At 37.4% G+C, this 22,758-nt stretch overlaps 5 protein-coding genes across 6 annotated transcripts; 3 read left to right on the top strand and 2 right to left on the bottom strand.

The window, feature by feature from the left end:
• Positions 1-8,142: 8,142 nt before the first annotated feature.
• Positions 8,143-10,954, top strand: LOC137725335 (xyloglucan galactosyltransferase MUR3-like). 2 transcript variants are annotated; one of them, XR_011067517.1, is made up of 3 exons: positions 8,143-8,269; positions 8,382-10,731; positions 10,923-10,954. XR_011067517.1 is itself a non-coding variant. In XM_068463982.1 (2 exons), exon 2 carries the CDS (start codon positions 8,883-8,885, stop codon positions 10,644-10,646), a length of 1,764 nt encoding a protein of 587 aa, XP_068320083.1. In that variant the 5' UTR covers positions 8,143-8,269; positions 8,382-8,882; the 3' UTR covers positions 10,647-10,954. The 2 variants fall into 2 exon arrangements, 1 of the variants encoding a protein (XP_068320083.1); XM_068463982.1 differs by having other exon boundaries at positions 8,382-10,954.
• Positions 10,955-12,193: 1,239 nt separating this feature from the next.
• Positions 12,194-13,182, bottom strand: LOC137724762 (uncharacterized protein At2g29880-like). Its single transcript, XM_068463466.1, has 2 exons — positions 12,829-13,182; positions 12,194-12,733 (listed from the first exon to the last, which is right to left on the bottom strand). The coding sequence occupies exons 1-2, from the start codon at positions 13,180-13,182 to the stop codon at positions 12,194-12,196; spliced, it is 894 nt and encodes a 297-aa protein (XP_068319567.1).
• Positions 13,183-15,542: 2,360 nt separating this feature from the next.
• On the top strand, positions 15,543-16,233 carry LOC137727061 (large ribosomal subunit protein P1-like). Its single transcript, XM_068466001.1, has one exon. The coding sequence runs from the start codon at positions 15,672-15,674 to the stop codon at positions 16,008-16,010; it is 339 nt and encodes a 112-aa protein (XP_068322102.1). The 5' UTR covers positions 15,543-15,671; the 3' UTR covers positions 16,011-16,233.
• Positions 16,234-19,491: 3,258 nt separating this feature from the next.
• On the top strand, positions 19,492-19,830 carry LOC137721720 (large ribosomal subunit protein P1-like). Its single transcript, XM_068460746.1, has one exon. It carries the CDS (start codon positions 19,492-19,494, stop codon positions 19,828-19,830), a length of 339 nt encoding a protein of 112 aa, XP_068316847.1.
• A 1,523-nt stretch (positions 19,831-21,353) lies between these two features.
• On the bottom strand, positions 21,354-22,228 carry LOC137724761 (F-box protein At1g70360-like). Its single transcript, XM_068463465.1, has 2 exons — positions 21,918-22,228; positions 21,354-21,864 (listed from the first exon to the last, which is right to left on the bottom strand). Exons 1-2 carry the CDS (start codon positions 22,226-22,228, stop codon positions 21,354-21,356), a joined length of 822 nt encoding a protein of 273 aa, XP_068319566.1.
• Between the last annotated feature and the right edge of the window lie 530 nt (positions 22,229-22,758).

The following is a 22,758-nucleotide window of genomic DNA, read 5'->3' as shown; positions in this document are numbered from 1 at the left end:
AAGCGGTTTTGCACACCTTCATCTGAGTGAGCGACTACTCGCTCTCGAGATGGGTAGCAGCACTGTGGCCAGTGTTAGCGTGAGTCAATATTAGGAAAATAGGGAATGTAAATAATATGAGTCCTTTATTAAGTAGGTTTGTGTATATGTTTTTTTGTTTCCTTGTAAAACTATGATAGCACATGTATATATTTCTAAACAAGTAATAGAAGAAATATTCCCGTAAAAGTTCTATTTGGTATCAAGAGCCAAAACCCTAGTTTTTTCTTTTCCGCTGTGCTTGGTTGACCTTATTTCTGCAAATCTTCTGCAAAAAACAGGTTGCCGTGTGGGTGTGTGCTGCTGCTGTGTGTGCAGACTGTGTGTGTGCAGTTTGCTGCTGTATACTGCTGTGCAACACAATACCTTGCTGCTGCCGTGCGGGTTGTGTACAGATTGCTGGGGTTTCTGCAAATTGCTGGGGTTTCTGCAACTTGGGGCTGCTGTCGTGCGGGTTGTGTACGAATCAGAATTGGTTATCCGTTTGTACTGCTTCAGTTTTTTGTCTGTGTGGTGTGGCTGCGTGTCCGTAGTATCGTGTTGGACTTCTCTGCACAGTTTTTTGTCTGTGTGGTGTGGTTGCGTGTACGTAGTATCGTGTTGTTTTTTGGGTTGATTTGGTGATTTGGTGAGCAACACCGAATGGACTCAGGAGGCAGTGGCGTGATGCGGTTAGAGGGCAGTAACTCAACCAATAATCAAGTCGTGAATCCTATCGTTATTCAGAGTGATGCGTCTGCTGTACCCAATACCGTGAAGTTAAATGGATCAAACTATCCTCTTTGGTCCAAGGTTTTGGAGATGCACATCGCTGGACGCGGTAGGAAGGGCTTTGTGACTGGGAGTACCAAGGAGCCGGCTGAGGCTAGTGCTGAGTATGAGACGTGGGAGACAGGGAATGCAATAGTAAAAGGGTGGTTGATCAACTCCATGGAACCTACTATTATGGGTTTTTTCATTCACCTACGTACTGCTAAAGAAGTGTGGGAAGAGGTAGCTCGGACCTACTATGATGGGTCAGATATTTCTCAGATTTATGAATTAAAGGTGAAATCATTCAGACTCCGTCAAGAGGGTCGGCCAGTTGGTGTGTATTATGCTGATCTCAAGTCCGTTTGGCAGGAGTTAGATCAGCGGAGACCAATCCAGATGGTATGTGTTGTGGATCTCAAGACGCTTCGAGAAGAAATTCAGATTGATCGTGTGTACGTTTTTTTGGCGGGATTGGATGATGTGTTTGATAAAGTGCGTAGTGATATTTTACGTACTCAACCTTTACCTTCTGTTGAGGAGGTGTTTTCTGTTGTTCGACGTGAAGCTCAACGACATGCTACCATGATGGGTGGAAGTAACAATCAAGGAGGGTTGCCGTCCATGGCAATGATATCTCGGCCGGCTGGTACAAATCGTTCTAGTAATTATTCTAATCAATCTTTAAATTCTCGTCCCTTCAACCGAGAAAATAAAGATGATTTGAAGTGTAATTTCTGTGGACAAACCCGTCATACTGAGGATACATGCTTTACTAAGCATGAAGTGCCTGATTGGTTCCCAGAGTTAAAGAAAAAATTGCGTGCCAAGGAGCATGGAGCAGCCGGGTCCAGTGGAGGCCGTGCCTCCCTTGCTGCGGCTACACCCACTGTTCAGGAAGCCGTGCCTAGCCCCAGTGCCTCTGGTCAGAATTTGTTGACTCGTACTCAGGGTGCCTCGTCGTCCGACACAGGTACCATGGGACATGTTCTCTTAGCCTCCGAGAAACAGCACCATACAGGTTGGATTCTGGACTCTGGGGCAACGGATCATATGACATATGATAAAAATATGTTTCAATACATGACTACATCTCACAGGAAAAATATATCTACTGCCAATGGTACTTTGGCACCCGTGTGTGGTGCCGGCACTGTGCATCTCACCCCATCACTTCCCTTACATCATTGCTTGCTTGTTCCGTCTTTATCCCATCACCTATTATCCATACCACAGGTTACTGAACAATTGGATTGTGTTGTTCTAATGTATCCGTCTTTTTGTCTACTCCAGGATATTCAGGCCAAGGAGATAATTGGGCGTGGCACTAAGAGAGAGGGGTTGTACTACGTGGACGACGTTGTTTCTGGAAGAGCAAATGCAGTTCGCGCGTCCCGGTCTAGTAATTTACAAGCAGTGTGGTTGTTGCATCGTCGGTTAGGCCATGCATCTTTTGGGTATTTAAGGCATATGTTACCTAGTTTATTTAGTGGAATAAATGAATCAGACTTACATTGTGAAGTATGTATTCTTGCTAAAAGCCATCGTGCTTCTTTTCCGCCAAGTATGAATAAAAGAGCTTTACCGTTTGAACTTGTGCACTCTGATGTTTGGGGGCCATCTCCGGTTGTTACTTCTTCTGGGATTAAGTGGTTTGTTACGTTTGTTGATGATTGCACTCGTATGACGTGGCTATATGTGTTACAAAATAAGAGTGATGTTGGTATGGTATTTCGGAATTTTTCTCAAATGCTTCGGACCCAATACTTCTCTGGGATTAAAGTTCTTCGTTCTGATAATGGTGGTGAATATATTAATCGTGAGTTGTCAGAGTTTCTTGGTGATCAAGGCATTCTCCATGAAATAACTTGCCCCTATACTCCACAGCAAAATGGGGTGGCTGAAAGGAAAAATCGCCATATCTTAGAAACGGCACGTGCACTACTTCTGGGTGCTTCTGTTCCTAAGGTTTTTTGGCCTGAAGCTGTTACTTATGTCGTCTACGTGATTAATCGTATGCCCTCTCGGGTGGTTCAGTTTCAAACTCCGTTTCAAGTCCTCACTCAACATGTTCCTGTGGTGTCTTCTCATACTCTCCAACCCCGGGTCTTTGGGTGTGTGGCGTACGTGCATATTCAGAAAATTCATCGCACTAAGTTAGATCCGTGTGCACTTCGCTGTGTGTTTGTTGGTTTCTCCTCTCACCAAAAAGGATATAAATGTTATCACCCTGCGACTCGTCATATGTATGTTACCATGGATGTGACCTTCTCTGAATCCGAGTATTTTTATGCGCCCGTATCTTCATCTTCAGATCCCCAGGGGGAGAGCTCTAGTGATGATCTGAAATGGTTGGACTTGGAAGGAATCCCTATGGTTGATGCCGTGCATAATGGGGCAGTGATTATACATGCCGAGAATGATAAATCTGCAATTGTTGCCGATAGCAGCATGCAGTCAGGACCGGTTCCAGATGAGAGTGATAAATCTCCAACAGTCACCGAGAGCAGCATGCAGTCAGGACAAGTTGTTGACGAGCCTACTAATGTACCCCCTTCTCTCTCTAGCTCCACAGTGCTGCCCAATGAATCTTCTCTGGATATACCTGAGGTAAGTATTGTGGATGATTATGTAACTAATACAAGTAATGATGTAAATACATATAAGCTGCCACCGAGACAAAATCGGGGTGTGCCTCCTAACAGGTTTTCTCTGGAAGGCAAAGTGAAGTATCCAATAGCCAACTATGTCTCATGCAATAGTCTTGCACCAGAGCGCAAGACTTTGGTGGACAATATAGAGGCTACTCGAGTACCAACCCGTGTGGAGGAGGCTCTAAAGGATCAAAAATGGGCAAACGCAATGGATGAAGAAATGTTGGCGCTACAGAAGAATAATACCTGGGAGGTGACGTCTTTACCAGAGGGAAAAAAAACAGTTGGCTGTCGTTGGGTGTTCACTGTCAAATACAAAGCCAATGGATTAATCGACAGGTACAAAGCAAGGTTGGTAGCTAAGGGATACACCCAAACATATGGTGTAGATTATCAAGAAACGTTCTCTCCGGTTGCCAAGATGAATACGGTACGAGTTCTGATATCTTTAGCTGCTAATATGAACTGGCCATTAAAACAGTTTGATGTGAAAAATGCCTTTCTTCATGAGAACTTGGAGGAAGAAGTATATATGGATTTTCCTCCTGGGTACAGTGCTGGTAGAAGTACCGGAGTATGTCGGTTGCGTAAGTCTCCTTATGGGCTTAAGCAATCGCCTCGTGCGTGGTTTGATAAGTTTACTCAAGTCATGAAAAAGATTGGGTATTACCAAAGTCATTCTGATCATACATTGTTTGTCAAACGGAGACAGGAAAAAGTGACGGCCCTAATCATCTATGTAGATGACATGATTATTACTGGGGATGATTGTGATGAGATTTCAAGGCTGCAGAGAAATCTTGCGGCTGAGTTTGAAATGAAGAACCTAGGGGATTTGAAGTATTTTCTTGGAGTCGAAGTTGCTCGATCGTCGAAAGGTATTTTCTTGTCACAACGTAAGTATGTTTTGGATTTGTTAAAAGAAACTGGTATGCTGGGATGTAAGCTAGTTGATACTCCTATTGTTGAAAAACATCATCTATGTTTGGATCCGAATCAGAAATCAGTTGATAAGGGGAGATATCAGAGACTTGTAGGGAGACTAATTTATTTGGCTCATGCACGTCCAGATATTGCCTATGCAGTAAGTGTAGTAAGTCAATTTATGCATTCACCGAGTGAAGATCATATGGCTGCTGTTATGCGTATCTTAGCTTATTTAAAGTCTGCACCTGGAAAAGGAGTTCTCTATCGGAAGCATGGACATTTAAGGATTGAGGGGTTCACGGATGCTGATTGGGCAGGAAGTGTAGGTGACAGACGGTCTACTTCGGGATACTTTACTTTTGTAGGAGGAAATTTGGTTACATGGAGAAGTAAAAAACAGAAGGTAGTATCAAGATCCTCGGCTGAGGCCGAGTATCGAGGAATGGCTCACGGCATTTGTGAGATTCTCTGGCTTCGAAAGCTTCTTGAGGGGCTTGGGTTCAAGCCAAAGGAAACCATGAGACTATACTGTGATAATAAGTCAGCAAGAGATATAGCTGATAATCCGGTACAACATGATAGGACAAAACATGTGGAAGTTGATCGACATTTTATTAAAGAGAAGCTTGAAAGGAAGATTGTGTCAATACCTTTTGTGAAGTCAGAGGAGCAACTTGCAGACGTTCTAACTCATGCAGTATGTAGTCGAAGGTTTGATGACTCACTTGTCAAGTTGGGCATGTGTAATATCTATGCACCAACTTGAGGGGGAGTGTTAGCGTGAGTCAATATTAGGAAAATAGGGAATGTAAATAATAGGAGTCCTTTATTAAGTAGGTTTGTGTATATGTTTTTTTGTTTCCTTGTAAAACTATGATAGCACATGTATATATTTCTAAACAAGTAATAGAAGAAATATTCCCATAAAAGTTCTATTGCCAGTATAGGTTTCTCAACCGAAAATAAGCATACTCGTAAAGCCGATTTGTTCCATTTTTTTTTATGCATTCACGATCTTCGATTTAGATAATTTTTTCCAGAGAAAATTGAACGATTCTAACAATAAAATTTATATGATGAAGATACATTATTCGTAAGTAAGTGAGAAATGCAATTCCATCCTTAATAAATAATGTAGTACATAAACTCACTGTTTGAAAATGTGTCAAATTACCATGCATGATTCTTTTCTTTGATTGGGCAGTAGAGTGTGGAGCCAGCCATGATTTAATTTTGATAATCCAAAATTAAGCTTCCTGATTAGATGGATCCTGCTCCTCTCACATGCACATGCACCTGCAGGAGAGAAGCTTTGGGGTACAACCATATAAGATTTCAGTTCGATCCAACCTCGATTTAGACGGTGTCATCTTCTCCATATACATACCACTCTTTATTCAGATTTCTGTATTGATATAATATTAGATTTACATTGTTAAATCAGTTTGAATATGTTATGTTAAAACATTGTAGAAGTTTTAACGAAGCTGTAGGATAATTTAAATGATTATAATCATAATAATCATAATACACATGTAAATTCAAGCAATTAGAATTAGATAATACCCAAATGCATTAAACACATGTATCCATAAATAAAGCAATAAATAAAAAAAGTGAAGACTAATTTGGCCTATGATATCAAAAGAAGCGTGTGGTCATTGTCCTAAAGCCGTAGATGCGCGCCTCTCTACGTGTAGCTTATAACGGCTACCTACAACTCCAAGATACAACTCTTGAATCTCAAAGAGTGTCTAATCCATATGCACAATTACGACAGACAGGATGCCAAGACATTGATGATGGAGATAAGTAGGAGGATAATAGGGAATGTAGAAAAATACAATGGTAGGAAGTGAAAGGAAATATTTGGACGTATATGTTCTCTTTTAGGAGTTCTCTATCTATAAAACTCTATATACTTGATCTTAACCAAAAGGCCGAGAAAAATTCAAACTCTCTATACTCTTTAGTAAAAGACATAACCTATCCCTTTTTTTCTTTTTAAGAGACGATATTATCTACACTAAGGAGGTGGAGAAGGGAGCTAAGCCTCATAATGGGCTAGCAATAATGTGGTTTAAGTTGGCCTTTGGCAAGAATCGAACCTAAGATCTTTCATTTACATGTGAAGAGGAATACTACAAAACCGTAAATCTAAGTGACATGACTTACCCTATTAAACATGGCTTTTCCTATTTATTAGAATAAATAGGCACGTTTAATTAATGTTATTTTATTCTTAATGGAAATCAGCTATATTTAGCAAATGAAATGGTTGATAGTTCTCATGATCCCCACTTTTCTTAGTTCTTTATGGGGTAAACGTTCAAAAATCAAATTGATTTTTGATGAAGAGATGCATATCAAATTTGGAAACAATGATTTATGCTAAAATTTGCTCATATTCATTAATATTAAAAAAAAAAAAAAAAAAAAACAAGAACCTTTGACAAATCTGATCACAATGACAAAAAGAGAAAACCATTTTTGTTATTTTCCTTAAAAATAGTAGGGAGCCATTGGTTGTTTGGGTTTTTACCACCTGTAGATTAAGTCCCTATTTTGACATCATACAATTAACTCTAGTTTGCAGATTTGGTTACAATATTTACATATATTTAAAGCAAACACGATCTATGCCGTCAGATAGTGGTTGCATTAGATACATATTATTCACATGAATTATATCTGATTGTTAAATGGTAAGCCAAAATAAAAAATAACTCTAATTTTAACCCCATGTTTTGGGATATACCTAGCTCACAATGTTACCCACTCACTAATTCCATGTGTGCCCCTTAACATTATTCTCTTTTTGTAAGTGGCCTTCTACTACAATGGTGGAGACGAGTGTTGTCCTTACACTACGATGTGGGTTCGAACCCTGTCGGCTTCTTAATATAACATCTAATCTAATAAATCCATTGTCTGACAAAAAAAAAAAAATTCTCTTTTTTCCTTTATCAAATCTAAACATCTTCATAGACACGTGGTCAAATTTGCTGAAACTGTATACTCTCTCAAGGTTTTAGAATGACACTTCAATAAAAGAGAAACCCTAAACTCCAAATCAACGAGAACATTTCTCACTCGCAAATAAAATGTACATACCGAAATGCATTATATCGAATTAATACATAGATATTTGTATCGATGGATATATTGAAATATTCAAATGTATTAATGTACCTAAATGAAGAACATACAAAATTGTTGTAAAAAAAAATATATATATATATATTATAAAAAAAAAATTAGTTGCCTAAATGTAGACATTAAAATATATTATGATGAATGAAATAAAAATTAAATTTAAATGTAATTTATACATTAAAATAAAAATAAAATGATAACTAAAACATCAAAATATAACTAATAATGAGATGATTAAATATATTAGGAACTAAAATTAGATTTTAATCTTACACAAAATTATAATCTAAAACTCATCTTTTTAAAAAATTAAAATGAAATTTTTTAAGAAAAATTCTTCTAAACTGTAATATTAAATGATACTCACAAATACTAGTTGGACTATGACCAAAAAGAGAGTGGGATTTTGTTTGGAGAGAAAATAGTGGGAATTTTTTAATTTATTTTTCGGTCACAAAAGGAAATGAGTGGGATTTTCAACTCCTCATGCAACGTAATTTAAGGGAGCTGACATCACGCTCCTCAACAAGGCACGTCCTCCCATCATTCCACGCGGCAAGATCATACCGGCTACCGACACGAAACAACCGCCGGTTCACGTTGCTAACGTGCGCCCCCTTTCGCCTCCAACGCGCGCGAGCTCAGAGTCATATTATATTCACTTTCATTTCTCTTTCCTCTCTCTCTAAATCTCGGCACAAAATATAAAAATTCTCGAACTTTCTCGGCAAATCGCAACCTCTGTAAGTCTCTCTGTCTTCCTTCTTTCGATTCGTTCCTTGGTTTTAAAGTTTGCTAATTTTCTGTATTTTTAGCTGTTAACAGACTGTAAATTTCTGTATTTTTTATGTTCAGCTCCGAAGCAGGCGCAACTGGCGGAACCAACTCAGTCATTTCTTCTCAATGGTTGACTGGAGAACTGGTTTGTCCTAGATTTTTTCGATTTCAGTTTGTTAAGGTTGCATCTGTTTACTGTTTTCTTGTTCCTCAAACCCTCTATCTTTCAGCTGAAAAAAAGTTCTCCGCTTTGCATTTTGTAGCTCAAAATATAAGCTTTAGAGTTACTTGTGTTGAAATTAGGGTTAGGGTTTTTGTTTTGCTATATTGTTTATTGGTGTAAGTATTGAGATTTGAGATTTGGGTTTTTGTGGGAAATTGGTGATTGATTGAGTTGATTTGGGATTTGGGTTTTTGTGGGAATTTGGTGATTGAGTTGATTTGGGATTTTTTGGGGTTTTGTGGGAAATTGGTGATTGATGGGGGGGATTTGGGGATTTGGGATTGTGTGAATTTGGTGAATGGTTATGGGTGCGGGGTTTTCGGTTCGGATAGGAAGGTTGCTTGATTGAGTGGATTATGAATCCAATGAGACGCCGCTCTCCGACGAGTGTACCTGTGGAGCCAATGGAGAAGGGGACAGGAAAGAATCAGAATACAAGGATTTGTCTCTTGGCCTCTTTGTCTGTGTTCTTCTGGATGTTGTTGTTTTACTTCCATTTCGTTGTGCTGGGAGGTAGTACCGTGAATGAATCTTTCAATTTACAAGCTGGTCGTGTTTACTCCAAAGTGAAGCCTACCCTTGTAACTAATGATCTTCAGAGGGACAGCCAGAGCACTGAATCAACACCTATCCCTGTAGCCCCTGCGAAAAACAACCAGATCAATGAAGCAGAGAAGTATCCATTCATGAGAGCATTGAGAACTGTCGAAAACAAGAGTGATCCATGTGGTGGGAAGTATATTTATGTGCATGATCTTCCCTCGAGGTTTAACGAGGATATGTTAAAGGAATGTAGGAGTTTAAGCCGTTGGACAAATATGTGCAAATTCACAACTAATGCTGGGCTTGGGCCTCCACTTGAGAATGCAGAGGGTGTGTTTGGGGATACGGGTTGGTATGCCACGAATCAGTTCGCTGTGGATGTCATATTTAACAATCGGATGAAGCAATATGAGTGTTTGACAAATGATTCGTCTCTTGCTGCTGCTATTTTCGTTCCCTTTTATGCTGGGTTTGACATTGCCCGGTACCTTTGGGGTTTCAACATATCAAGGAGGGATGCGGCTTCACTCGATCTGGTTGATTGGCTTATGAAGAGGCCAGAATGGAGCATTATGGGTGGCAAAGACCACTTTCTTGTTGCAGGAAGGATAACTTGGGATTTCAGGAGACTTTCAGAGGAAGAATCGGATTGGGGTAACAAGCTTCTCTTTCTGCCAGCTGCTAAGAATATGTCTATGCTTGTGGTAGAATCAAGCCCGTGGAATGCTAATGATTTTGGTATTCCATATCCCACGTATTTCCATCCAGCAAAAGATGCCGATGTGTTCATTTGGCAGGAACGAATGAGAAGATTAAAGCGTGAGTTCCTTTTCTCTTTTGCTGGTGCCCCCCGTCCTGACAATCCCAAGTCAATCAGGGGGCAGATCATTGATCAGTGCCGGAGTTCAAAGGTTGGTAAGCTGTTGGAATGTGATTTTGGGGAAAGCAAGTGTCATTCTCCAAGCAGTATAATGCATATGTTTCAGAGATCTCTTTTCTGCCTGCAACCACAAGGCGATTCATACACACGAAGATCTGCTTTTGATTCAATGTTGGCTGGTTGCATACCTGTCTTCTTCCATCCTGGGTCAGCATACACGCAATATACTTGGCATTTACCAAAAGATTATACAAGGTATTCAGTGTTCATCCCAGAGGATGATATTCGCAAGAGGAACGTTAGCATAGAGGAAACACTTGGTCGAATTACTCCCGAGCAGGTGAAGAAAATGAGGGAGGAGGTCATAAGCCTTATTCCAAGTCTGATATACGCCGATCCCCGTTCTAAGTTGGGGATTTTTAGAGATGCCTTTGATGTTTCTGTACAGGCCGTCATTGACAAAGTTACAAAGTTGAGGAAGGACATAATCGAGGGTCATACAGATGATAACTTCATCGAAGAAAACAGTTGGAAGTATGCTTTGTTGGAGGAGGGACAACGTGAGGTAGGAGCTCACGAATGGGATCCTTTCTTCTCGAAGCCAAAGGATGGTAATGGTGATTCTGTTGATACATCTGCCGAAGCTGCGAAAAACTCGTGGCATAATGAACAACGACATCAATCATCGGTCAAATAACAGCACAGCAATAAGGATTTCACCAGTAGCTAATGCATGAAGACAACGATGAGCGGCTGAGCCTTCCTGCATTGAGTTGTGGCAGGTATTGTCACGAACGCTCATCACAGAACTCACCTTGAAAATATCCAGGCTCAAATCCAAAACATAGACCCATATGTTCTGCTTGTAGTGCATGTTTTTCGAAAAGTTTTTGTTTCTACATTATGTAATTTTGTCTAGTAATTCTTTGTCATGTAAGCTAGCTGAGTTTTTGGTGTTCTTATTTACTTACAGGAAATAAAAATGAGTAAATGATTAGTCCTCTACCATACAGACGTCTGTGTACGGTGTTGCATACATACAATTTCCAAGAGCTATAGCTTCTGCTTCAGTTGGCCGTGAATTTAGGGGTGTAATCAATTTGGATTTCAGAGGTTTTTAATAGACATTTTTTAAGTGACAGATTTTAAAGGATTTTAATAGATTTTATAATTCTATATGGATTTTGATAGATTTATATAGATTTTCATTATAGATTTGTATGGATTTGTATAGACCTTCTTTCATAGACTTCTTAGGATTTTACTCTTCCAATATATGAAGTGAATTTCTTTCCTAGTACGAAAGAAACATAAAAACTTAGTAGATAGAATCTTGGTGTAGAAATTGTAATTTCTAAGGTAAGAGAATTTCTTGTTGGGGTTTTCTCACCAAATATCAATATGCTAAAAATTGCCTTTCAAAGAAGAGACCTGATTGGAGTAAAGCTCCAACCTTTGATCACCAATCAAAAGCTTCACAATGCCTCCTTACTCCTGAAACCAATATACACCACAAAGACTACACCGTGCATAAACTTCCAAAAGCCTAATCACTAGTGAGAGGAACTGACGTCTATGTGAGATAATATTACTTTCGCGTAATTACTAGTTAAAAGAAAGAGAGATTTATATATAGTGCCAAATGCATGAAATAATTAATATGCCTTTCTGAGGGATGATTAGTAGGCCTACCCTTAATCATAGACCGGGAGACATCTAATCTAAATAGGATTGCTATCTGGTACTTCATTCTCATAACAAAGTGTAAGAAGGTCACGCACTAATCTAGAATCAAATAACAATGAAACACAAATTCATTTGAGAAAAGAACGAAAAACACTGATATAGAAACCTAAGAAAAAGTGAGAGTGTTCCACGAACACTACAATCAAGTAGAGTTCGGCTTTCCTCAATTGGGGGAAGCCGAGCAGCCTTTTCCTCTAACAACAACCAAAATTCAACAGAGCTAAATCCTACATTCTCACATAATATCGTTAATTAAATTAAACACATCATTCATTAAAAATAATCCAACATAATCCAGTTAAAAAAAAGTATGAATAAGCCAATTAAACATAATCCAAAATAAAACGAACAAATAAAAACTAATGTATCATAAGTCAAATCACATATCATTTCAAATTATAGCATATCCAATTTGACTGCTCTTCCGGGAACATCTTCATAAATGCATCCTTTTTGGTTTTAGTATCGAGCAAAGCGATCGCTTGATAGCGAGCAGGTTCATCCAAATTTGGGGTTTCCTTGATGACATCCCATATAGAATTTTGTCTCTCTATCCTTATCCATTTTCTCCAATAGACTATGGACTCCTCGGAAGTCGGTGGCAATTGAATCGAGAGTAAGTGAAATATTTTCCATAATTCTAGCTTGATTAGTGGTCTCAGATGATCTAGTATTCCCTTGGTATTGGGTTCTATTTCGTTTCCTATGGTTGGTGATTGGTGGGGGAATCTCTGAGCTAGTGGCTTGAGTGGGTAAGAATGGGGATGATTGATTGAATGATGAAGTTTGGTGTGATGCTTGGTTTTGATTGAGTACAAAGCCCCTATTTTCCTCATCGTAAAACAAGTTCTCTATTCCAACTTGTTCATCTTCCTCTATTCCACCTTGTCTATCTTTCACTACAAAAGTTCTTGCATCAGTTTCCTCACCCAATCCCAATGAGTGTTTTCCAATAGCAGTTGCATCGCTAAGTACGATTTGCAAATCTTCTAATTCATCAAAAGATTTTTTACGAATGCTTCTTTGGTCTGGGTGGGCCTACAAAATAAACAAGAAAATCATAATTGTTCAATAAACTATAAGTATACACTCAAGTTACATAAACTATTTTAAATAAAAGCCAAAAAGCTCACCCTAAAGTATTCTTCCCAAACTTCGCCATCAGCAACAAATCTCTTTGTATTTGCATCCCACCCAAAGCCAGAGTTGCTTCCCATAAACTGACTATACTTTCCATATTCTTTCTTAAAATATATCATTCGACTTGTGTAATGCTTACAAATTTTATTACACTTTAGTCTTTCATTAAGTGCCGGAAGTATTCTTGTCATCACAATATCTTTGGTTAGCAAGCCATTAGCATCACGCCATCCACACAATGTAGCTTCAACGAGCAATTGTAACAACACTCTGCTCTCTTCCAAAGTCCAAGCGCTATCATCACTCTTGGCCTTCACTTTTCCAATTTCTTGTTGTTTGTCTCCCATTTCTTATTACTAGTATGATGGAAGCAGTAGCAGTAACAAAATCAATCCAGAACATATTTAACAAAAACCATTCGAATCATATAATATGCAATGCATTAATAAAGCAACAAAGTGCCTTAATTAACCAAACAATGACAATGGAGAACTGAACAAAAATTAAGAACTAAACCCAAATATAGTTCTAATAAAAAAGAACAATTCTTGAATTCTCACAGACCACATATATTGAAGAAATAATAAAAACCCATCAAATTTATCCAATCCCCCTTCAATTATTTGGAGCAAAATATCCAAAGTTCCTCTCAGCTGGTTAAAAAAGCATGCATATTAGCTAATCTATTGCATGTAGGTTTTCTCTTTTCATTGCATCAAATGTATGGGTTTTTCAGCTATCAAACAGAAAAACAATACAACTGAAAAATGATCAACACAAAAAGCATGAATTCGGAGAAGCTAGGGATATGTGGTATTATACGTATAGATATATATGTATGAGAAGGAAATAAGGGAGTAATTGATAAGTACAAATGTAGCAATAATCTGTGAAACAAATCAACCATACAAGAATTATACAAGTTAGGAAGAGAAAAGCAATACCTTGAGGGGATAGATGAAGACGTGTGAGAGGAAGACTGTTCCACTTCTGTGATGAACGTGAAAAGAAATCACATGAGGAAGCGTTGGATTCTTGATGGAACTTTGTATTTATACCACCCACTCTCAAATTCCTCAAAATCCTTCAGCCATTAAAATCCTAATAAATCTTTGACATTCTCATTATGCCTAGATTTGAATGTATTCTTTAAACTCTTAATCGACTACCCCTTGATTTGGGTGTATTCTTCAAAATCCTCTTAAATCCTAATTTGACTACACCATGATTTCATAATCTTTTAAAATCCTCTTTTTAACTAAACTCTAATCGACTACATCCGTATTTTAAAGTCTATTAAAATCCTATCAAATCCTAATTTGACTACACCCCCTTATAGTAATGATCTTTCTACAATAATTTGGCCAGTTTATCGGGTCACAGGTTTCACCAAGTCTGAAGCAAATGTTGAATTTGACCAAAAAAAGAAAACAAGTGTCAAAAGAAGTAAGAACTGATACTTAGTACTACGATTTAGTGATATTCTTTTTCACTTAAAATGAAGAGGTCTTAGGTTCAATTCTCATCAAAGGAGAATTTGAACCACATTATTACTAGCTCAGTGTGAGGTTTAGCTCACTCATCCACCCTCTTACTGTTGATAATATCGTTTGAAGAAGAAAAAAAGTTAAGAACTGCGAAGAATGAAAAGAATGTGGGACAGAAGATGAGCAATTGCACTTCGCACACCATTTAAAAAAATTGTCCCTCTTTGTGCATCGCATTTGCAGGCTCTCTTTCTCGCTAAAGTCCACGCGTTAAGTTTCTTCAATTTGGGCTGAGCTGGGAGTTATATCTCTTGTCGCTTAACTTAGCGGGATTCTTGGCTGTCTCCGGATATATCCTCTTCTCTCTCTAAAGAAGAAGAAGAAGAAGAAGAAGAAGAATGAGGGGATGCATTTCTGGTAGGTCAAGTGATGTGAGATAAAAGAGGATATATTATTTCCGTTGGTTTCCAATAGACACCAACCTGTAAGTAGAGCTTTAGATGGTTAAATAAGCAAATGCTAAATACACAAAATTCTACTATATTCCTGTATATGGCATGCATCGAACAATGGATGTTTAGGTGTGGCTTAAAAGGTCCAATGAATAAGGTTTCAGCAGCCAAGAATCTCTCAGTGTACTATAAGCCGAAGTTTTACTAGAAAATCCCCAAAACTTATAACTTTCAATTATCTCCAAGGCACATAAACAAACTAACTAACTAACTAACTCCTGTTGTTTAGTCTCTAATTCTACCTGACGATCTAAAACGAGATGCTTATCGCCTTGATTTATTTTAATCATTTGCTCTATTATTCTTGCTTCTCGTTCGTTTGGGTACTTTGAATATCCATGCTACACTTCTTTCTCCTTTGGTTCTTCGTGTGTTCTCTTATAAAGTTGAAGTTTCTTTGCTTGCAATCCAAGTCACTTTGACTTTGCTTGCAAGCAACCCAACTAGCCCGATTTGGATTTCTTTCCCTGCAAGAAACTTTAATTGATTTCCCTTTTCCTTTTTTAACTGCAAACTAGCAATTTTCCCGTGAAAATTTATCAATGAGCCAATATAAATTAAAATCAATAATGTAATTACTAAGCGTATAACCGTTATAATAATTATAATAAAATATATAATATATTTCCTAAAAAATCAACGGCAAGGTTTTCTCCTCAAAAATCAACGGCTGGATTTTCTCTCAATGTCCTCGTAGGATTAGGAATACATCCCTAAACTGCCAAACCCTACCTAGAATCTCGACCTATAAATGCATGCTTTGCAGTTCAATAGAAAACCCTAGAAAAAGAGAGCCCTCAATTTCCGATACCTCGTCTCCCTCAATTCGGTAGAGAAATGATGTCGGCTTCAGAGCTTGCTTGCACCTACGCCACTCTGATCCTCCATGATGAAGGCATCCCCGTCACTGCCGAGAAGATTGCAACCTTGGTGAAAGCCGCTAACGTCCCTGTCGAGTCTTACTGGCCCAGCCTCTTCGCCAAACTTGCCGAGAAGAGAAACGTTGAAGATCTTGTCCTGAATGCTGGCTCTGGCGGTGCAGTTTCTGTCGCTGCCCCAGGTGTCGCCGAAGATGCCGCCCCTGCTGCTGCTCCTCCACCAGAGGATAAGAAGAAGAAGGAAGAACCCGAGGAAGAGAGTGACGACGACTGTCCAATTTTCGATTTGTTCACTTAGGATCTCCTTTGAAACAAGACATTGACGTCTTCAATTAGTTTGCTGGTTTTTACTACTTAGTTTGAGATTAGTTACCTAATGAATATTGTAGTAGGGCTTTCATAATTTCCTTTTTGCTTATGATACGTATTGCTATATGGACAAATTGTTGTTCTTTTTTGGTCAATATAAATATATAACGAAGAACTAAATAAGTGGCGTGATAAATTAAAAAAAAAATCTTGTTAGGAATTATATAATTTGCATTGATGAGAGAAAATAATGGGATGATTTCATGTCATGATCACAAATATGAAAGGAAATCAAGGTTAATCCTTAAATTTTTGCTCATCATCCGATTAATGACGGGTTTGCATCTCTAAATTTCGCCTGCGTGCTTTTACCCTTACCTGAGTCAACTGAAATTGATTCAACAAATCTTTGTTATTAATTGACTGTTTATTCAATGCGCATTTCTTCGCTTGTTGTTACGTTTCCTTCTTTTATTCCAGTTTATTGGAATTTGTCAATGTCTGGACGGATTTAGGTAATTAAACATATATGGTTCATGACTAATGGTCGAGCGGGTTTTGAGGGGATGTTTCATACAACTGCGGTACAAGTCCTTGGTGTTTTTGCTTCTATTAGTTTGTGAGTTTGGTGTCTGCAAAAATTCTAGCTTTTATTGAGGCGGTTCGTGTAGCTTGGGTCCGCGATGGGAACACATTTGGATTGAAAATAACCAATTCCACTTTGGTCACCATTTATACAAAGCTGGTGCTAAATAATTAGAATAATTGTTGATGATTTGAGGGGGTTAATCCTTCAAGAAGATTAAAATTTAATAAAATCTTGGTGTTAGATTGAATATTGATTTTAGTCCCTTAATGTGTACTTAATTCAAATTCATGTCATATTTTTGTTTTTATATTTAATAGATAACTTATTTAAAGTTATTACATTAAATTTTAAATTTATTATTATACACATTTTAATTCACTTGTCCATATCATAATATATTTTACTAAATTAGTGTACCGAAATGCCTGTACCTAAATATATTATAATGAATTAGTGACACATAAGAACATATGTAAAAACATTAGTATACCAAAAATTTCGTACCTAACTATATGATACTAAACTAGTGTATGGAAATGTCCATACCTAAACATATTATACTAACTTAGTGTACCAAAATGTTCATACCTAAATATATTGTAATGAATTAGTGACAGATAAGAAAATATGCAAAAACATAAGTGTACCGAAAAATCTCAACGAAAATATTTTCTTATATAATTAAGATGCTTACCATAATGAGAATTAAAATTTATAATATTTTTATAAAATATAAATTCATAAAATTATAAATAAATAAAAAAAGAGAATTTGAATACATATGCTAGCATTGAATAGAGTCTAGGGACTAAAATCAAATTTTAATCTTGTATAAGACATTTTCTATTCATCTTATATAGGGATTAAAATCTAGTTTTCTAATGATTTTATTTGAGTATTTATCAATTCTAACCAAAATTTACCATCTAAATTCACAAATATCAGTTTTTACAAATTCTTTCAAATATAGCCAAAAATCTGATTGAATTGACCTAAATACCCACAAAATTAAAACTTGTGTTAATGGGATGCTCCCTCGCCGTCCCTTCTTCATCTTCTTCCTACGTGCAATAAACAAAGTCTTCAAGCCGAGCCCTATTTCTACCACTTTAAACATGCACACCAAAACCGAATTCGGTTTCTTCCTAATTTGCCGGTAGCCTAATGGGAACTTCCATCCTTTTGGGTTAAACAATTTTACAAAATAATAATACTTTATTATACTGTAGATCCTTAGGCCAAACAACCACTATGATTCCCTCACCAAAAATTGAAATTCAATAACGAAATAGCAATAAAAGAAAAGAAATTAGAACATAAAACTAAGGAAACCAAGCTGGAATATAACAATCGAATTGAAAAGACGATTTTTAACTCAAAAAAAGACGTAGTATATCTTAAAAGTTAAAACCTAATTGCAAGAAACTGACGCCAATATATATGAACTCATAACTGTATGGAACCAAAAAAAATTATATGGAACTGAAAAAATTATAGACGTTAATCCTCTATTAATTTCTATCCAATTAACTCAAGTAATTACCGGCGGAACTTGTAGAGGCGGAGCCTCTGCAGTCTCTGTCTATTTTCATTTTGTTTGACTCTAGTCTCCATCTTTGAACAAATGCAGAAGATCAAACTGGTTTTAACTTTTGTAAATTGGTTTTATTATAAGGGTATTTAGATCTGTTCAAGCTGGTTTTCTGCTATATTTGAAAGATATTATAAAAATTGATATTTTTAAAAGTAGAGACTAAATTTTGGCTATACCATCAAAACTCATTTTATTCGCACACGTATATGTAAAGAAGGTAGCCGGGTTTGGGATTTGTTAGTGGTCTACGGACCTAGTATTTGGGGCTTCTACTGATGGTCGAGATTTGTCTTTTTAACTTAGTTCACCGACTGTCTTTAAATAAAATTTGGTAAAGAAGGGAGAGCAGGTGTTTCTGGTGGAATGATCCCTTCCTTCGGAGTTTCGGATCAATGCCCCGAACACAGAGCTATCCTCCTCTATCAAAAATAGATAATTTTTTGACTGGTTGAAACAGCTTAAACAAAAAACGTAAACCAAATTTTTTTACTAGGGAGACCAAATGATACAAATTTTTTGAGGAGTATCAAGGACTTTGATAAAAAATTAAAAACTAATAAGGTTCCAATCAAAGAATATTGGAGGCTTATTGGTTTTTAATTAGTATGATTCGAGCAGTGTTAATGGTATGTATCAAGATGGGTTGTGATGTAGTGGATATTGAGTCTAATTCTCAAGTGATAATTAGTATGATTAATGGGGTTATGCTATAGATGCTACTTTGGAGTGTTTTATCCATGATATTGGCCACTTGGCGTTTCAATTAGGAGGGGTGAGGTTTGTGTTTGCCAAGCGTAATGAAAATGCCGCTGCTCATGTTGTAGCCTCATATGTTGCCTCGCATAGAGATACTTTCTCTTGGGATACTCTTGTTTTGAAGTTTTTATTTAATATTCTTGTTGAAGACGGTTACATTAGAATTTAATAAAAGTTATCCTTTGATAAAAAACACAAAAACAAAAAACAAAAAACAAACAAACAAACAAACAAACTTGTTCCGTGACTAACAGTTTCCACAAATAATGGGTATCCCTACAGACTTGGTAACAAATAACGAAGTCCCATAAGAAAATGACAACAATTTATTCAACAATTAATAATCAGCAAAGTAAATAACGGCAACCTTTAACAATGTTTAACAATAAAAAAAAAATCCCTAGACCTTCAAAGCTTTGATCTCCATCTATAAATACATGCATTTGCAGTTCAATAGAGATTTAGCGTGACAACCGTAGAAGAGACCCCTCAATCTCAGATATCTCTTCTCCCTCATTTCAGTAAAAACCGATGTCGGCTTCAGAGCTTGCTTGCAGTTACGCCATTCTAATCCTCCATGACGAAGGCATCCCAGTCACTGCTGAGAAGATTACAACATTAGCAAAAGCTGCCAATGTCTCTGTTGAGTCTTACTGGCCTGGCTTGTTCGCCAAGCTTGCTGAGAAGAGAGACATTGACGATCTTATCCTGAATGTTGGCGTTGGTGGCGGCGCTAGTGCAGTAGCCGCTGCTGCCCCAGGTGTCGGCGTGGCTGCCGCCCCAGCTGCTGCTGCTCCTCCACCAGAGGAGAAGAACGAAGAACCCAAGGAAGAAAGTGATGACGAGGGACTTTTCAATTTGTTCGATTAGGAGCTCCATTCAAACATGACATATACTAATTAGTCCATCTTTGCTGGTTTTTAGTACTTTGAGATTAGGTACCTCATCAATATTGTAGAAGGGCTTTGTTTATTTATTTTTGGCTTATGATATGTTGATTCCAGGTTTGATGTTGAGCGTCTAATTTTGAAGATCTTTTGTTTGGAGAAAGGCTCATGTGTAACAAGTTTAAATATGCTGGAGAACTAATAACAATATTAAATTTAGAGTTTGATATTTAATTCAATTTTATTAAATGAATGGAAATTAATTAGAGGAAATCAGTTTTCTTGCAAAGGGCTTTATGGAACGAGTTTATGTTGGAAAATTAATTCACGAGGCATATTGATTCATTCATGCAAAGGCATGACAATGCCTATATAAAGGACTTAATTTTCATACTTAGAAATTAGAATATCTACTGGGAGGGTTCTAAACACAATTTGGTTCCGTCGTACTTTGGGAATCAAAGTACTACTTTCGTAAAGTGAAAGACATTGTTTCTTCTGCGAGACATTTGTCAAAGCAAATTTTGAGGCACTGGTGAGTGGCAATCTTATCTGAAGAACATAATATCAAATACTAGACTCAATCTCAAGTTTCAGGTGTTCCTAACCCATCCTCATGATTTAGTAATTAATGTGTTTGTTTAGATCATGGCCACCATACTCTAACTAAATTAATAATGATTTATTCAATATTTTAGTCCCAACATTTACAGATTATATTGTAAGGACTTTCTATTGGAGACAATATTGGACTCGAATATTCTCTTAAAATTCCTAAATGAGTCCTCAAAAGTGATGGTTAAGGACTTCTATTGAAGATACTTTTAGTACCTATCATTATGCTCTTTATTTTTTTTTTTAGTGTATTTATGACTGACCCAAAAGAACACTAAACCCAAAACGTAAACATATGTGTTTCGAATTCAAGGCGACAGAGTTCTTCAGAAATTGAACCATCCATATAAGATTTTTAGGTTTCTGGAGTCTAGATTCAAGCGAGAAAACACAAGTTTCGCCAAAACGAGAAAAGAAAATGTCAAGCAGCAACACATGATTAAGAATAGGAAAACAATAAACACACATTTCCATTATTATTTTTGGTTGATTTATTCAATCTGATTATTAAAAGTGTAAAAAAAAGTGCGTGACAAGCTAAAGAAAATCATCTCCGCTACAAATAACTACAAGTTATGCTAAAATAAAATAATAATAAAAAAAAATAAAAACAGAAACAAAATAAAAACCAATTATTACACACAAATAGTAACTTCTAATGTATGGCTTACATTACATATCTTTTCTGACACTACTGCAAAACCAAGGTTCCATACAATTAAAACTGGGATGTGCTATCCACACATCCTATTTTACTTCTCACATATCTCTTGATAATTTCTATTCGTTGATCTTCTTCAATTCATCTGATCCAACCGTTGAAAATTAAAAAGGTATGTGAGAAGTAAAATGAGGTGTGTGGATATCACACCCCTTAAAAATTAGTAAGCACTAAGCAGATGACCTTTGGTTTCGTTTAGCTGATCGGTACTGCGTGCACCTGAACGGTGACGGTGCCACCTGCCTTTGTTTCTCCAGCTGCTTCCATTTAGCCTTACTCTTCCAAATTCTAACAAATAATAATTTCCATTCAACAATCACCTCTCCTCTTTGTCCTCGTCTTCTTTTCGCTGGACTCTCAACTCCCCTCTCAATCTCCTCATAATACTTATCCCTCCATAATAACTCATCAATAACATCATTAACCATCTTTTTCATCCCCTTACAAACGCATGCTAGTTTGACAATGTCAACACCAGGCAGTGACTCCAAAACCTTCATTTTGAGCTCCGATGGAAGACCCATAATCCCCGTTGGAGACGCCGAACCCGGCTTTTGCCCAAACTCAATCGGAAAACCAGGATTTCTGCGTAGCTCAATCAGAAAAGGCAGTACAATCTCATACTTGACAATCTTCCAAAACCCGAAGAGCAAATTTTCCACAGACCGATACAAACCCCTCCTTGAAGACCCACATTCTTGTTTTCTCAAAAAAATTCAACCGCGCTACCAAACCTTTCCTCATGCAAACATAGATGGCGTTGAGGCCGGTAAGTGGCAGACCGGTGGCCGATCAAACACCCGTAAACATTGAAATACCCCCGCCCCCTACTCTGAAACCTCAGCGCTATCCCTTTTACTGCTTGGATCACGTAAGAATTGTTAATACTTTCTCTTTTAATATCATGCAAAATATGAGGCAAAGTATAAGGCACCCACATCGTCCGATGATCCAGCGCTGGCCATTTGTTCAAGAGATGAAATCGATCACTCGACTGCGTTCCTGAAATCGGATCGAATACAACAAAACCGGCCTCTAAGAGCATCGCATGGACTGCAATAACCAAGCGCTCTCGATTGCTTCGATCATCTGCAAACTCCTCCGTCAGTACACTCCTCAACCTCAAGTAAAAGAGCTCGAAGTCGGAGTACTTGTTAGCCACCGGCTCACGAATTTCCTTACTTTCTCAATCAGAAAACTTTGGGGTTCTAGGATTCAAATCCGTAGTAGATCCTTCGAAAATAAGGGTTTTTATTTTACGAGGACGGAACTGATAAAAACAACCCTAAAAACAATTCTTTTTTTATATGACACATGCACGTTGAGCAAATTTTAACGCATATTAGTTTTGGCGGTCAAAACAAACAAACCAGTTTGGGCCTTGTATTTTTTCTTGTTAAAATGAGCTTTTGTTTGGTAAAAAAAATGAGCTTTGGAACTCTTTATTTTAACTTTACGTGTATGTAGGGGGCTCTATTTCTTATGTCATGATTCATAACACTGTGGATACGCGTGTAGCGTACTCTCAATTGATAAGGCTAATTTAAAATCCTTTTTGTACCACTTTCGCCCGGT

This window comes from Pyrus communis, chromosome 2 (genome assembly GCF_963583255.1).
Source record: "Pyrus communis chromosome 2, drPyrComm1.1, whole genome shotgun sequence".
NCBI lineage: Eukaryota > Viridiplantae > Streptophyta > Magnoliopsida > Rosales > Rosaceae > Pyrus > Pyrus communis.
This window is presented reverse-complemented; position numbering and strand designations above follow the sequence as displayed.